We start from the raw sequence: 13227 nt of genomic DNA, 5'->3' as shown, positions 1-13227 counted from the left end.
CCACTAAACTCCACCATGTTGATAAAGCATACCAATTAAGATTATTTTTCAGGACATATATATATATATATTATACACCATACACCATCCGTTACTAATTTGAAGATATTAAAACTAGTTGCCCATAATATGGCATATGGAATCATTGAGCTGACTCATGTTTGCACTGGTCTTGCCCATGGTGTTACAGATTTTCTGTGGCTATTAAATTAGCATTAGCTAGACTTAAGAATTGGCACTTTGCCCATCAATCAAATTGGGTCGCACTGTGTTAGGTTTCACATAATGAACAGAAAATAGCTAGAAGAACCGGCCAAGTAAAATGAACTGAGACTCTACGCGCACTAGGTGGGGTAAATGTTTTATTGTTATACGACCCATCTAAATTCCTGACAGAAGGGTTTAACGGTTAACATGGCCAGCGAAAGCTCTGCAGTCCAGTTCTGATGGAGGCTGCCAGTGGGGGGGTGGGGGGGGGGGGGGGGGGGGGGGACACACCCACTCTTTCCTTCCCACAACGGCAATCCGTATCCTTGATACCCAAACTAGATATACAAGGCCCCCCCACCAGCCATTCTGCTCAAGGGCAACAGACGCTGCTGCTTGTAGTTCTCTTTATGGAGTCGGATGTGGTCCTTCATGGGGGAGGGGAGAGGGGGCTTTGGGGTCAGTTGGAGAAGTTGTGCGTTCTGGGGCGGAGGAGCCTCACTTGCGCTGGACCTGCGTGAAACTGGAGGGCAGCTGGATGGGCTGTAAGGGGGCGGCGGGCTGATAAGGAGGCGGCTTCTTGCGTAGGTCTGGCGACGATGTGCTCTTCAGTGACGGTAGGAGCTGATTGCGCTTGATGATCTGGAGGGCCAGCTGTGTATTGCCTGCAACAGTTTGCCAGAAAATTGCCTCAATGTTTGATTGAAAAATGTATAGGCATACTGTGTGTGTGTGTATGTGTGTATGTGTATGTGTATGTGTATGTGTATGTGTATGTGTATGTGTATGTGTGTGTGTGTGTGTGTGTGTGTGTGTGTGTGTGTGTGTGTGTGTGTGTGTGTGTGTGTGTGTGTGTGTGTGTGTGTGTGTGTGTGTGTGTGCGCGCGCGCGTACGTGTACGTGTATGTACTGCTTCCTAAAGCCATATATGAGCATGTGTGCATACAGTAGTCATGTTCAGACCTACCGTTCTGTAGCTCCAAGTAGACCCCCAGGAGAATGGCTTCTGGAGGAATCTCCTTTGTATTCACCATGGAGGCAGCCTGGGAAAGCAGAGCAGAGCGTCAAGTCTCTACTCAAACGCTAACCACTGGGACGCACTTTACACTGCAGCCTATCCACTGCACCTGAGCATCAAGCTATGTTTGCAAGGCACAGAGCCATTGAGAAGGGAACGGCACATCTGTGAGGGGAGAATGTGCGAGGCGTGTGGAGTGAAGCAGGAGTGTACCTGGTGCAGGCACTTGCGGGCCTTCTCGTACTCGCTCCTCAGGCAGTAGGCGCTGCCCAGGTTGAAGAGCATCATGGCGCGCGCAGAGGTTACAGTGCTGGGGTAGCACAGAGGAGTCTGCTTCCCTGCTGCACACACACACACACACACAATCTTTTTATTGCAACAGACTTGAGGCCCATGTCTTTCCATAGGAGCAACAAAGGCGATGCAGCATGGCTCTGAGATAGGACTGAGAGCCATGGATTCTATTTGCTCATCACTACAGAGGAAACTGTGTGAGTTATGGTTAGGAAGCCATGTCACAACAATCAAATTCCAATAAATGTAATAAAGTATCTGTACAGTTCCCGCATACATACCATACAAAACAGCTCAAACAACATTGCTTTAAACTGCTATGAAACATGTTGATAATGTCCTCTAAATGCTAAATCTCATCTCTGAATATATTTGTAGGCTGCCATTGTGAAGATGGTGTACTCACAAGACTCAACTGGCTCCAGGTCTCCTTTATCAGTCCCTGTGGGAACACACACAAACATCATCATGCTTCTCATGTTACTCTGCACAACGTGTCAAATATTTATTATTTAGTGCTGGAAATGAAATTTGAGCCCTTCATATAGATTTTACACATCCCTCATAATAAGCCCTACTGCACTCTTGTTGTCTTGCTATACGTCAGCGAAGCCTTTTCTTGCCGCAGAAGAAATAGGCTAGTGTGTGAGCATTGCGGTTGGTCACGTGGTGGCCAAAGCCATACATGAGTAAGGTAAGAGTTGCAGCCTTTGAGGGATTACCATGTCCATGTGCCCTAATGCTTTACTTAACCATCTCAGAGACGTGCAACACTGACTCTTAAAGCCGCGCAGAGACCAATCGGTGCCTATGCCCCCACTCTTAATCTTCTCAACCCACTCCATAGCATGTCTGTACAGGAGAAAAGCGCTACATGGAACTGGTGATGAATGGGTTGATTTCCTATAGTAGACCCAGTAGATCACCTGTGCTCACCTTGTTCCTTTGTATCTATTACAGCATAGCTTGGCCCTGGGCTCCTCTTACTTAATGATTAAGTACATGGTGACAGTGTGTACTTCCTGCGCTTACTGTGTAATTGGGTTAAATTCAGCAAGTACACAGTGTGTGTGTGTGTGTGAGTGAGTGTGTGTGCGGTCAGGAGAGGTGAACAGTAAATGTGTGTGTAGCGGTGTCATGTTGGGTGAATGAGATGGCGATGTAAACACATGCGCAGGTGAGAGCGTGAGGAGTGGACGCACCCTGGTCCTGCTCGCTGGGGGACACTCCTAGGGAGACGTCCGTCACGTTCTCCGGGTTGAGGTGGGCGATGGCGTCCGAGATGCGGTCCAGCGAGATGAGCGCCTCCGCCGCATACAGGTGCCCTAAAAACCTGCGGCCACAACATACGACTGGTCAGTCACGCTGATGGCACGGAACATTCCAGAATGAAAATGGCATAGAGAATAAAAACAGTTTTGAAAGAGAACCTCCCTAAGTATTCACAGTATTCAATCATTGAACAGTTCCACAGCCGTAACCTGACAACATGGCGCTGACTGACACAAACACAACATCGCCATGACCCAATACTGTGAACATCAATGTCACTCCAAGCACCGGGCCGTTGTGTTAAGACTGCAGCAAAAGCTGTGTGCTTCCCTGTAGGCCCTTTTCTGTTGTCCCAGTGCTGAAGTCCCTGGGTCTAAGCGTGGTGTGCCAGCACATGTGTAGAGAGTAAAGGTGGGACAATGCGGCCTACGCAGCTGAACTCTGGCTCTTTGTTGAGATAGGGAGGAAGTGGATGTGGGAGGGGCCCTGGGCTGGATCTGTGGAGGACAAGCGCTGCTGGGGGCTGGGCAACTGACGCCACCCAATCAATCATGTGGTCATTTAAAGGTGCAGTCAGCTCAGGGTGCCGCCCACCTATCAATCACCATCGACAGCTAAAGAGCCGGAATGTTTGAAAGAAAAAGCAGCAGCCCGGGAATCATGGCCGGTGTCTGTGTCCAGACGAGGCTCCTCATAAAAGCTCCATGAAAGAGAGCCGTGTGACAGAGGAGCAGTGAAGAGACAGAGGAGAGCGAGAGAGAAGACGGAGAAGGAAACGAGATCCAAGCACAGAGTAGGAGCAGAGAGGAAAAAGAAGGGGGGACTTACTTTAGGGAGCCAGACAGCTTGGGCTGATACAGGAGCTTCTCCGAGTGGCTGAGAGCCATCAGGTTATCCCCCAACGCCAACGCCACATAAGCACTGCACGCTAGGATAGAACACCTACACACACACACACACACACACACACACACACACACACACACACACACACACACACACACACACACACACACACACACACACACACACAATATTAATCTTGTGAGATAGGTCTTCCAAAACTGAGCACAGCTTACATATTCAACATATGAGAGATGTCTGAGGCTGTAAAACGGAGCCTCGTCCAAAGCGAAGGAGCACAAACGGGCAGGATGTTAAGAGCCCAGCAAGGCCCCCGGCTTTTACGAGTCCTGCTGGGCTCGTAGGGTGTGTGAACGGGCGGCTAATAACATGTCGGCTTTTCTGTGACTCAGCAGCCTGGCCAGTGACAGCCTCCATTTCCCGACATCGCTCCCGTACGGCCGCCGGCACTCACGCCACAGGGGGGGCCCCCCACCCCGACACCCCTCCACCCCCGGCAGAGTGACGGAGCAGAGCTGCTCACATTCTCAGGTGTGCTTATGGCCAGAGAGGACTCATTAGAGAAGAGAGAGAGAGAGAGAGAGAGAGAGAGAGAGAGAGAGAGAGAGAGAGAGAGAGAGAGAGAGAGAGAGAGAGAGAGAGAGAGAGAGAGACTAGGAGACATTTGCGAATGCTAGCTGGCAGCTTTTGGAGTGTGGCTGGCTGGGCTGGTTGAAATAGGAGTGATGCAGGGAGAGATTTCTGGGAAGAGAAACTGGAGAAAGTGGCTGGCGCGCTCATAAACTTGTCAAGGTATGGAGCGCTGGAGGGTGTCACCACAAGGTCAGCCTGCTGTTGTTCACATATGAAAGAGGGGAGAGAGAGAGGGAGAGAGAGGAAGAGAGAGAGGGGGGGGAGAGACAGAAAGGGGAAAAGGGGGAGAGGCCTTTTTCTAATCAGCTGCAGACGAAAAACAGAAGGAGGTAGGTGACAGGAACAAGCCGGGCTACAGGGAGCTGAGCGGAGGCTGTGTGTGCACCCACCAGAGGAGGGTCAGAGCTTTTAGAGGAGGTGAATCCGTTTAATAGTTACATTAGGAAGTGTCTGAGCTCACGCTTGCTAGATGCTCACATGCAAAGTAGTGAAGACCAGCAAGCTGCACAGCACAACTTGAACAACACACACAATACTGCAGACTTGGGCTCCTGAATGTTCTTCCCAATTCCACTAGGCCAGTGGCCAACTTACACAGTGGAAAAATGGAGGTGAAAGAATATTAGAAAAATAAGTTGTACAACAGCTATAGGGGATCATTTGAGCTTGTAACCCAATTATGTGTTGCTATGATAAAATCATAGCCGATTTAATGAATATGCGTCGCCTTTCGGGGGAACGATTACGTCAACACACACATGTCTTGCCATAAATCAAGAGTCTCCATATTTAATGATGTCTACTCTGATTCAGGCTGTGGGAACGTAGCGTGAGAGTGAATGTGCCCAGGGTTCCACTGGCAGCACTAGCACCATGCACAGGCCAGGCATCTCCTCGGGACTATCACTGAGTGGCTGAGGCTGACACTGAGCATATGAGTAACTCGAAGGCTCCGTGTCTGTTTACCAGCCTAGCAGTGGAGAGGGCAGGTGAGACAGAGGGCTAAAAATGCACACTCGCACTCGTACACACTCACACACTCACGCCTGGTGTTGTAGAGTGTGAGCGTGGACAAGCGGGAGTGCGTCAACATGGTTAAATATGCAGCGGGCGGCACACTTGAGCTCCTACCTCAGGTTCTCCACCTCCTGTTTCCTCAGAGGCGAGGACGGGGCCGCAGGGATGAACTTCTCTCCGTCCGGGCCCTTCCCACTGCACAACAACACAGAGAATTCTCAAGATATCAAGTGAAATAGCATGCAAACCAGTCAAAAGAGTCAAATAAATGGAAATGTGTGTGTGTGTGTGTGTGTGTGTGTTCTTTCCTTGCACATTGTCAAATGAGAGCTATTGCTAGTAGTATATGGGTGTGTGTCTCGTTGGGTGACTCCTACAATCGGTCCTGTGTGGGTCTCAGTGGCTCTCTGCTCTTACAGCTGTGTGTGTGTGTGTGTGTGTGTGCCTTGCTGCATCAGTGCTCTTACGGCTGCTCTTAGTGTGTGTGTGTGTGTGTGTGTGTGCGTGTGTGTGTGTGTACCTTGCTGCATCGGTGCCCTTACGGCTGCTATTAGTGTGTGTGTGTGTGTGTGTGTGTGTACCTTGCTGCATCGGTGCCCTCGGCGCTGCTCTCTGTGCTGGGCTGCTGCTCTCTGGCCTCGGGCAGCTGGGTCTCTGGCAGCAGCAGGAGAGCGTTGCGTAGACAGATGGCTGCAAACTCCATACTGGCCACAGGGATGGCTGCTGACTGACCCTCACTGAATGCGCACGCACACACACACACACACACACACACACACACACATGCACCAATGCACATAAACACACAGAATTAGACAAAAGCACGTACACACACACACACACACAAATACACATCCACACACACGCACAAATAAACACACACACAGGATGGTTTAAAGCACCAATTCCAAATTGGTAATACAAGCTCACGTTTAAGATAAGCTGACGCCATCTGCTGGTCAATGATGGAACTAGCAGACACTGAGAGAACAGCCCACTACAATTTCAAAGCATCCACAGTCAGGTGGGTCAGATGGAAGGGCTCACTTTACCAACCTGTAAACTGTGTTCTGTGTGGACTGGGAGGCCAGCACAATCTTGCGGTGGTAGCCCTGGCCCACGATGGACTGGACAATCCCCTTCTTGCTGGGCAGGCCCTTGTTCTCCTGTTCAGAGCTCTGAGAACAGCACACAGGAGGGATAGCATTACAGTGCAGTCACAATGCAGCCTTTCTGGGTGCAGAGGTGGGCCATGGACTGGGCCAGAGTAGGACACTGGAATCTGAAATGGAACACTGCGCGCCACTGTGGCGGATTTAGAAAGGCCAGAGACAAAGTTGTGTTTCCGTTATTTCAACCTAACCTGTGGGCACATATGTATCTTTCATATAACACAGGCAATCATTTGCATGTAGCGCTCAGTCTTTCTAGACTAGACTTTGACAAGAAGACTCTCATTCACCACAGACACTACACAGCATTGATTTGCTGTGCACTTTTCTTCCATGCGCATTCTAATCTTTTTTTCACCGAACTGCTAACGTGCCGTTCTAGTCGGAGGATGCGTATGTCATGGCCGTACCCCTTTGTTGGCAGCGATGCAGCACTCTGCCAGGCGCAGCCAGAGGCGCGGGTTGGCATGGTACACTTGCACCGCCTCCATCAGGCACTCGAAGGCGGCCAGCGGCCGGCCCAGGTGCAGCAGCTGGATGCCACAGTTGTAGAGCAGCTCGTGGCGCTTGTTGGCTAGCAGGGCACACATGGGGATGCCTGTGAACTTCTTACCTGCAGAGAGGAGAGAGGAGAACACAGGGTGCAAGTCAGTTCCTGTTTACTATTCACCATCCCTTCTAGTCCTTTGTGCAGTCTGCATTACAGTGGTGGGGGAAAAAAACGATTCCGTTTGTGATCATTTGTGCATGCATATTGATACAGTAGCTCAAAGTATCGCAATATTTAATTATATAATTGAATTATCTACCTCACTTTTATTGAAGTCGTGTTTACTCAAGGTTTATTCTGATAACATTACAGGTGGTGATTGTTGGGGCATTTTGTGTGTATTCAATGGCAATTTCAAATAGAAAATGGCTTCACAATCACAACCCCGTTATACATAACACTCCATCTTCTTAAACATTAGAAGTGTGGGTGTATTTCGGCTTTCAACAAAAAACTAATAGTAAGGACCTTTACATGCCAGGTCATGACAAAGTTCTTCACTTCCCTCCCATTAAGGTTTTGCACTTCAGTGAAAATATAGAAGATAATGTTGTTCACAGAATGTGACATTTGAAGTGAGTTGAACGGTCTTTCTGTAATGCTTGCTGTATTGCAATATGTTAAGAATTGCAATGACATTGTATCGTAGCCTAAATATCACAATAGTATCGATCGAATAGTCCCGTTTAGCAATTCCTCTCATCGCAAATGGACAAAGCAGTTTGAAGCTCAATTCAGACACATACCTAAGAGGTACATTAAGCTTAGTGCACAGCTGACTGATAACTACTGCCTTGAAGGACCTTCCATAATTGCACCATAATGTGGTGCACATTGGTAGTGACAAAACATTTCAGACTAGGAGATAGATACATTTCCAGACCTTGAGCCAAGAAAACACAGCATAGCAAAGACGCACACAATGCAGTGATGCTTACTGAAGCACTGCTATATCACAGCAAAACCTTGACCATGTCCAAAACACAACATTGCCGTTGACACCATTTCATGAAGCAACGCTGCAACACACCTGTCAAAGCGAGACGTCACATAAGATGCTTGCAAACAGCCCAAACACAGCCATCTCAGTTACACAAAATCACACACACACATATCCTTTACAAAAGAAGTCATAACTCATAGCTCAGTAGGCTGTGTGTTCCCCTTTACAGATGTGCGGGCCACTCACTCTGTCCATTGCTGCCATCCCCCAGCTGGGCGCAGGTGTGGTCGTTCTCCTGCAGGGCCTTCTTGAAGTAGAAGATGCCCAGATTGTGCTTCCCCATAGCAAAGTGAATGCAGCCCAGGTTGTTCCAGAACATGCAACGCACACACTCTCCTGAGGGACAATGGAGACCGGTCACTCAAAAGACGCAAAAGACACTCAGCGTCAGCACACGTCAAAACACAGTCGGATTCAGCATTCGTGAGAGCAACACTGAATGAATACCTGTTTTCAGGGGACCAGGGTGCTCTGCAATATTCGAGGAATTAAGGAGCTTGATGGCTTTCCGGTAGTTTCCTCTTAGATATTCAAAGTTGCTTTTCAAGAACAAGGAGGGGGCAGACTGTAGGTCAAGAGAAAATGCAGCAGCTAGTTAGGCCGAGAACATGGCAAGGCTGACCTTTTACCATGTTAATTTCACTTCAATTACTTAAGTTAGTTTTGTTGAAAACATTTCTAAATATATTAAATTAGGGGTCACAATCATGAAACAAATGACTGGTATATTCTGCTCTCAAATGCTGTGGGCAGGTCCAATGACTGCAGTTATTGAGATAGGACTTGAGACAGGAAGCAAGTGGGATAGAGACGACCATGGGTTGGATTTGAACCTGTATCCCTGTGGCAGCATGGACCTGGATGTAGCATGGACGCTGGAATAGGTTAAACCTATACAACATATTTCCCAAACAGATCTCTGTGGCTTACATACAGGCTCTTTAAGTCAAGAGAGGAAACTCACAAAGGTTATGAAGCTCAGAGGAAGAGAAGTCATTTAAGAGTACTCACGTTGCCTGCTGTGTTCATGACAGACTTGATTTCCCTCTTACAGGCCTTGAGGGACTTCATTTGAATATAGGCTCGTACTTTATACTGCAGGAGGAAAGACAAGTGTCCATCAGAAAACTGTTCATTGAACATTCTGGGAGCTTTGTTAGAGCTGCAGATTTGAGCGTCAGATGTTTCAGTGACTGACAGAGGTTTGAGTACTGAGTAAAGTGGACCTCACCTGATGCATCTTTGATTTGGCTGCCTCAATCATAGCGGTGAACTCGGCTTTCTGAGTGGCGCTGTCTTTACCTGTGCTTGCATTCTGAAACAAAACGTAGAAGATGGAAGAGCTTCACACTTCAAACGATTTCAATCAAGCCCATTGCAATTCAAAACCATTAAGAGGACAAACTCCAATTGTTAACTGAACATTCAAATTCACTTCTTAATCATGGAATAAATGAGTGGAGAGAAGAACTCAATCAGAGTCTAAGTGCTGCACTGTGTTCTTGCTACATAAACTGGATCCACGTGGTTTGTGATTGAAAAACTAGCACAGCAGTGAGTAGGTGAGTGAGTGAGTGAGTGATCTGCCCTGTGCTGAGTTTGCTGTGGTCTGCCTCAGTGACCTGTCCTGTCGTAATCTCTCTGCTCCTATTCTGTATCTGGTCTGCTGCCTCTGTTACCGCATCCCTGTGAATGTAGAACTTGCATGTGGGACAACATGCCACCTGTAGGGTGTGTGAGCACAGAACAGGCACCCTGAGTCTGAGGGTGGCACACAAGAAATGCACAGAGCACAGATTACACACCTTACAACACTTTAGCACAAGTAGAGGGCATGGAACACATAGGCTAATGGTTAGTGAACACATACAATGTCATGGAAGATAGCACAGACAGCTCAGACAGCTGTTGGATAGCTATAGGCAAAGATGGTTTTCTGGATCTTGGAACATTTTCACAATTTTTACCACAGGATAAAGAATGATTGTGATTACAGAAACAAAGTCAAATGAACCCTTTTAATGCATGCACCAGCCCAGCTATTTGTTTTACCATCAACACATTGAATTTTAATTAAGTCTGTAGCTTTCTCTTGTTCTCTACCCCTGCAGCTAATGGAATGTTTTGGATGGGAGTGCAGGGAAAGATTATTCTTTTAGAGTGTGCAATATAGCACTCCTACTCCTGGCTAGCTGATCACAGTTGAACAAAAACACACATGGTGATTTATTATATGATTTGTTTTGCTTATAGCCATGGTGTAAACTATCAATACTCTGCTCACCTTTTCACCAGAAAAGTATCAACATTTGGCCAAATGCACTATCAAACATGTTCCTATAGTGTGGGGCATACTTTTGGGTGCCTTTTCCTTTCTACCAGGATAGCTTTGATGCAGAACAATACCTCAACCACAGCTGTGGCACACACAAATTGAATTGCTTGATTCATGCAAATAATTAATGTAAAAACAATCAGGAAAAGTCACTGATGTTGAATAATAGCCAACTAGCTTAGCTTACTAGCTTATTCTTCTGAACAAGGGGAGAGGGATGCCTTAACAACGTACATAGGGAATGGCTCGACATTCCATTTTTTTGTATCCCTACACACAATGCAAACCACACAGACCTTGCTTTGGCTTATTACAGCACTACCCACTCATTTTAGATAGTTCTCTTAGGACAACTATAATAACTCACCAGTACATTACCACAAGAATACATGATTACTCAAAGCACTTTTGCTAATAGGACTACACACATTTTTTTTCACAGTGTTGAATGTTGTGGTGTGGTTGTGGAGCGTTGTAGTGTTCAACTGAAACTCTTGACCTCGTCACATGCTATGTAGAAGATGAATCACAAGACTTGGTAACAGAAAATGTCCCACCTCTCCTTTGCCATTCTTGTTGTTGCCCTGGACTGTGAGCTTCTCCAGCACGGCGATCAAGTGAAGGGCTTTCTCCGGCTGGAAGGTGAGCAGGTACAAGTCCACCAGCAGGAAGCACACGGCCTGAGCAAACTTCTCTTCTAGGACAAAGGACATCATCAAGCCAACATGCCAAACTATCATACTGTATTGCATCACTACACTGGGAAATCTGTTATGCTGGAACACAGCAAGAAGGAACAACACAGATTACACATTTTGCTTTAAATATACACAAGGTACACAACATACACTTAAGACACCAGCAATCCCATTTTACAAGTAATCATGTGAATAAACTTGAATCATACCAAAGGGTTCCAGAAATTGGTAGAGTTTTTCTCCAATTGCAATAGCTTCAGAGTACTGCCTCATGTGGTAGTGGATGATAGCTTGATTGTAGTACAGTATGCTGTTCTCCACATCATCTAAACCATCAATATCTTCCACAGCTGTGTGAACCTTCCATAAGGAAATAGAAAACAACTATTACAAGACTTTTCATGATGTTTCCCTATCTATTTCTGAAGATACATGGAACACAATGCTTTATACCTGACTTTTCAGTGTCATCAACGTCTGCTTCAAGGTTCCGGTTGTGGTTTGACCACTTTTATAGAACTCTGCTATGGCCTTATTCATCGAGATCTTATAGTCTTCCTTGTTCAGATCCTGAAGACTTTCAAGGTGCATCAGGCACTCGTCATATTTCGCACCCTAGCAAACAAGCAAGCAGTCTTTTAACCAGAAACAGCCTGCAATTTCGTCACAAAAGTAATTTGGAATATACATATTGGAGACATGTGTGTTCAATTTCATTGAACGAGCATACTCTCCATTACAAAAGAGTCAGAGAATTTCTCAGGAGGCATTGGTACATTTACTGAGAAAACAACTGGCAGGGAGACTAATATATGATAAAACTAATATTTAACATTCTGGCCAAAGTAGTTCTGATTTTCAAGTTTACTCAAGTTACACTTAGCAGTCAACATCTGGGCCTTTGTATTTCAGTACCGTGAATGCTTCGTGAGCATTTGAAGCCATTTCTTTTTCTTGATCTGAAATACCAGGAGAGGAAACGTCATGTTTTGTGTCAGTGTTCTGCTCTGAAATGAAAATAAATAATAAATAAACAAATAAGAATAGATAAACTGTGAGACTAGGTGTAGGTGGGCGTGTCTATCAAACAAAAAGTTACCTTAACTAGCTCGGCAGCAAAATACCACTACACATCGCACATCAGTCTAGCCAGCCAACATAACGTTAACCCAAAACTAGGTACATGACGCAAGGTACAATCAATTCCCTCGGCACAATTCCCACATCAACATGTCACAAGATCACTTGCTGTCCTACCCGACCAGCTACATAGTGATCGGCACAGATATCTATTAAGCAGAATGTTTATAGCTGATGACTTTTTAAATTGCTAAATTGAGGGCACAGTCCTTCTCTAGCTATCAAGGTAACGTTAGCCGACAAGCTAATGCGTCAGCCATTGAGGTAACGTTAAACGTTAAGTTCTGCAGTCTGATAACTAAATACTGTGTGGTCAGAGTGGTGAAATATTCCGCTAAAACTGACATCACATTCCAAAATAAAGAAAACTGTTAAAGCAATGACTGTGGCCAGCTACACGCCTGCTAGCCAGCTAATCATGCAAGACTGCAATGTTTCCATCTAGCTGCTAGCTAAGTTAGCCAACCAGAAATGTAAGCCAGCTATATACTCACCTGCGTTGCTTTCTGCCATGCCTACTATTTGATTTGGTGTCACACACTTCAAAGTACAAAAAATAGTGATGAGAACCTAAATTAACAATTTAGCTTTACGAATTAATCATACACCACTACGATTTAGCCGGTTGGGTTGGCTAATGCCTTCCTCAGAGTTCCGCCATGAATATTACCCAGAATGACACTCACTGCAAACACTAACAGCTGGCGTTCGCATAGCAAAGAAATATGCTAACGCCTGCTGTCATGGAGAGGAACTGCAATACGAGCTAGTGTCTATGGCTAGACCTAAACATGCAAGTAACAGCCTAGAGGAGCAAGGTGATCAAATTCATGTTAACTCTTGATTTTTGTTTTGTTTTGTAAAGATGTGTTTGCTAGTACAGGTCTTCAGCTAACATAATCAGAATGGGTTTAAAAACACATCATTCCTTTACTCTTCAAAAGGCTAGCTAGCTCTAGGCCTACAAGGTTAAGGACAAACCTTTTTTTTTTTTTTTTTTTTAATGGCAGCTTCATAGATAGCC

General features: G+C 46.1%; 1 protein-coding gene across 2 annotated transcripts; it reads right to left on the bottom strand.

The window, feature by feature from the left end:
• Positions 1-345: 345 nt before the first annotated feature.
• cnot10 (CCR4-NOT transcription complex, subunit 10) lies at positions 346-12884 on the bottom strand. 2 transcript variants are annotated; one of them, XM_062539620.1, is made up of 19 exons: positions 12698-12884; positions 11979-12070; positions 11517-11678; positions 11273-11423; positions 10923-11059; positions 9262-9345; positions 9042-9125; positions 8478-8595; positions 8217-8366; positions 6888-7090; positions 6362-6483; positions 5887-6042; positions 5420-5500; positions 3620-3733; positions 2722-2852; positions 1926-1961; positions 1439-1566; positions 1175-1250; positions 346-872 (listed from the first exon to the last, which is right to left on the bottom strand). In XM_062539620.1, the coding sequence occupies exons 1-19, from the start codon at positions 12714-12716 to the stop codon at positions 706-708; spliced, it is 2211 nt and encodes a 736-aa protein (XP_062395604.1). In that variant the 5' UTR covers positions 12717-12884; the 3' UTR covers positions 346-705. The 2 variants fall into 2 exon arrangements, with proteins under 2 accessions (XP_062395604.1, XP_062395605.1); XM_062539621.1 differs by having other exon boundaries at positions 11979-12022.
• Positions 12885-13227: the final 343 nt, after the last annotated feature.

This window comes from Sardina pilchardus, chromosome 6 (assembly GCF_963854185.1).
Source record: "Sardina pilchardus chromosome 6, fSarPil1.1, whole genome shotgun sequence".
NCBI lineage: Eukaryota > Metazoa > Chordata > Actinopteri > Clupeiformes > Clupeidae > Sardina > Sardina pilchardus.
This window is presented reverse-complemented; position numbering and strand designations above follow the sequence as displayed.

Bases quoted from the DNA above. Each gene is read 5' to 3' on its own strand.
- cnot10 (XM_062539620.1), bottom strand. The intron at 9,346-10,922 runs GTGGGACATTTT...GTTTTGTTTCAG, and splicing joins ACAAGAATGGCAAAGGAGAG to AATGCAAGCACAGGTAAAGA. The intron at 873-1,174 runs GTAGGTCTGAAC...AAACTGTTGCAG, and splicing joins CTACTTGGAGCTACAGAACG to GCAATACACAGCTGGCCCTC.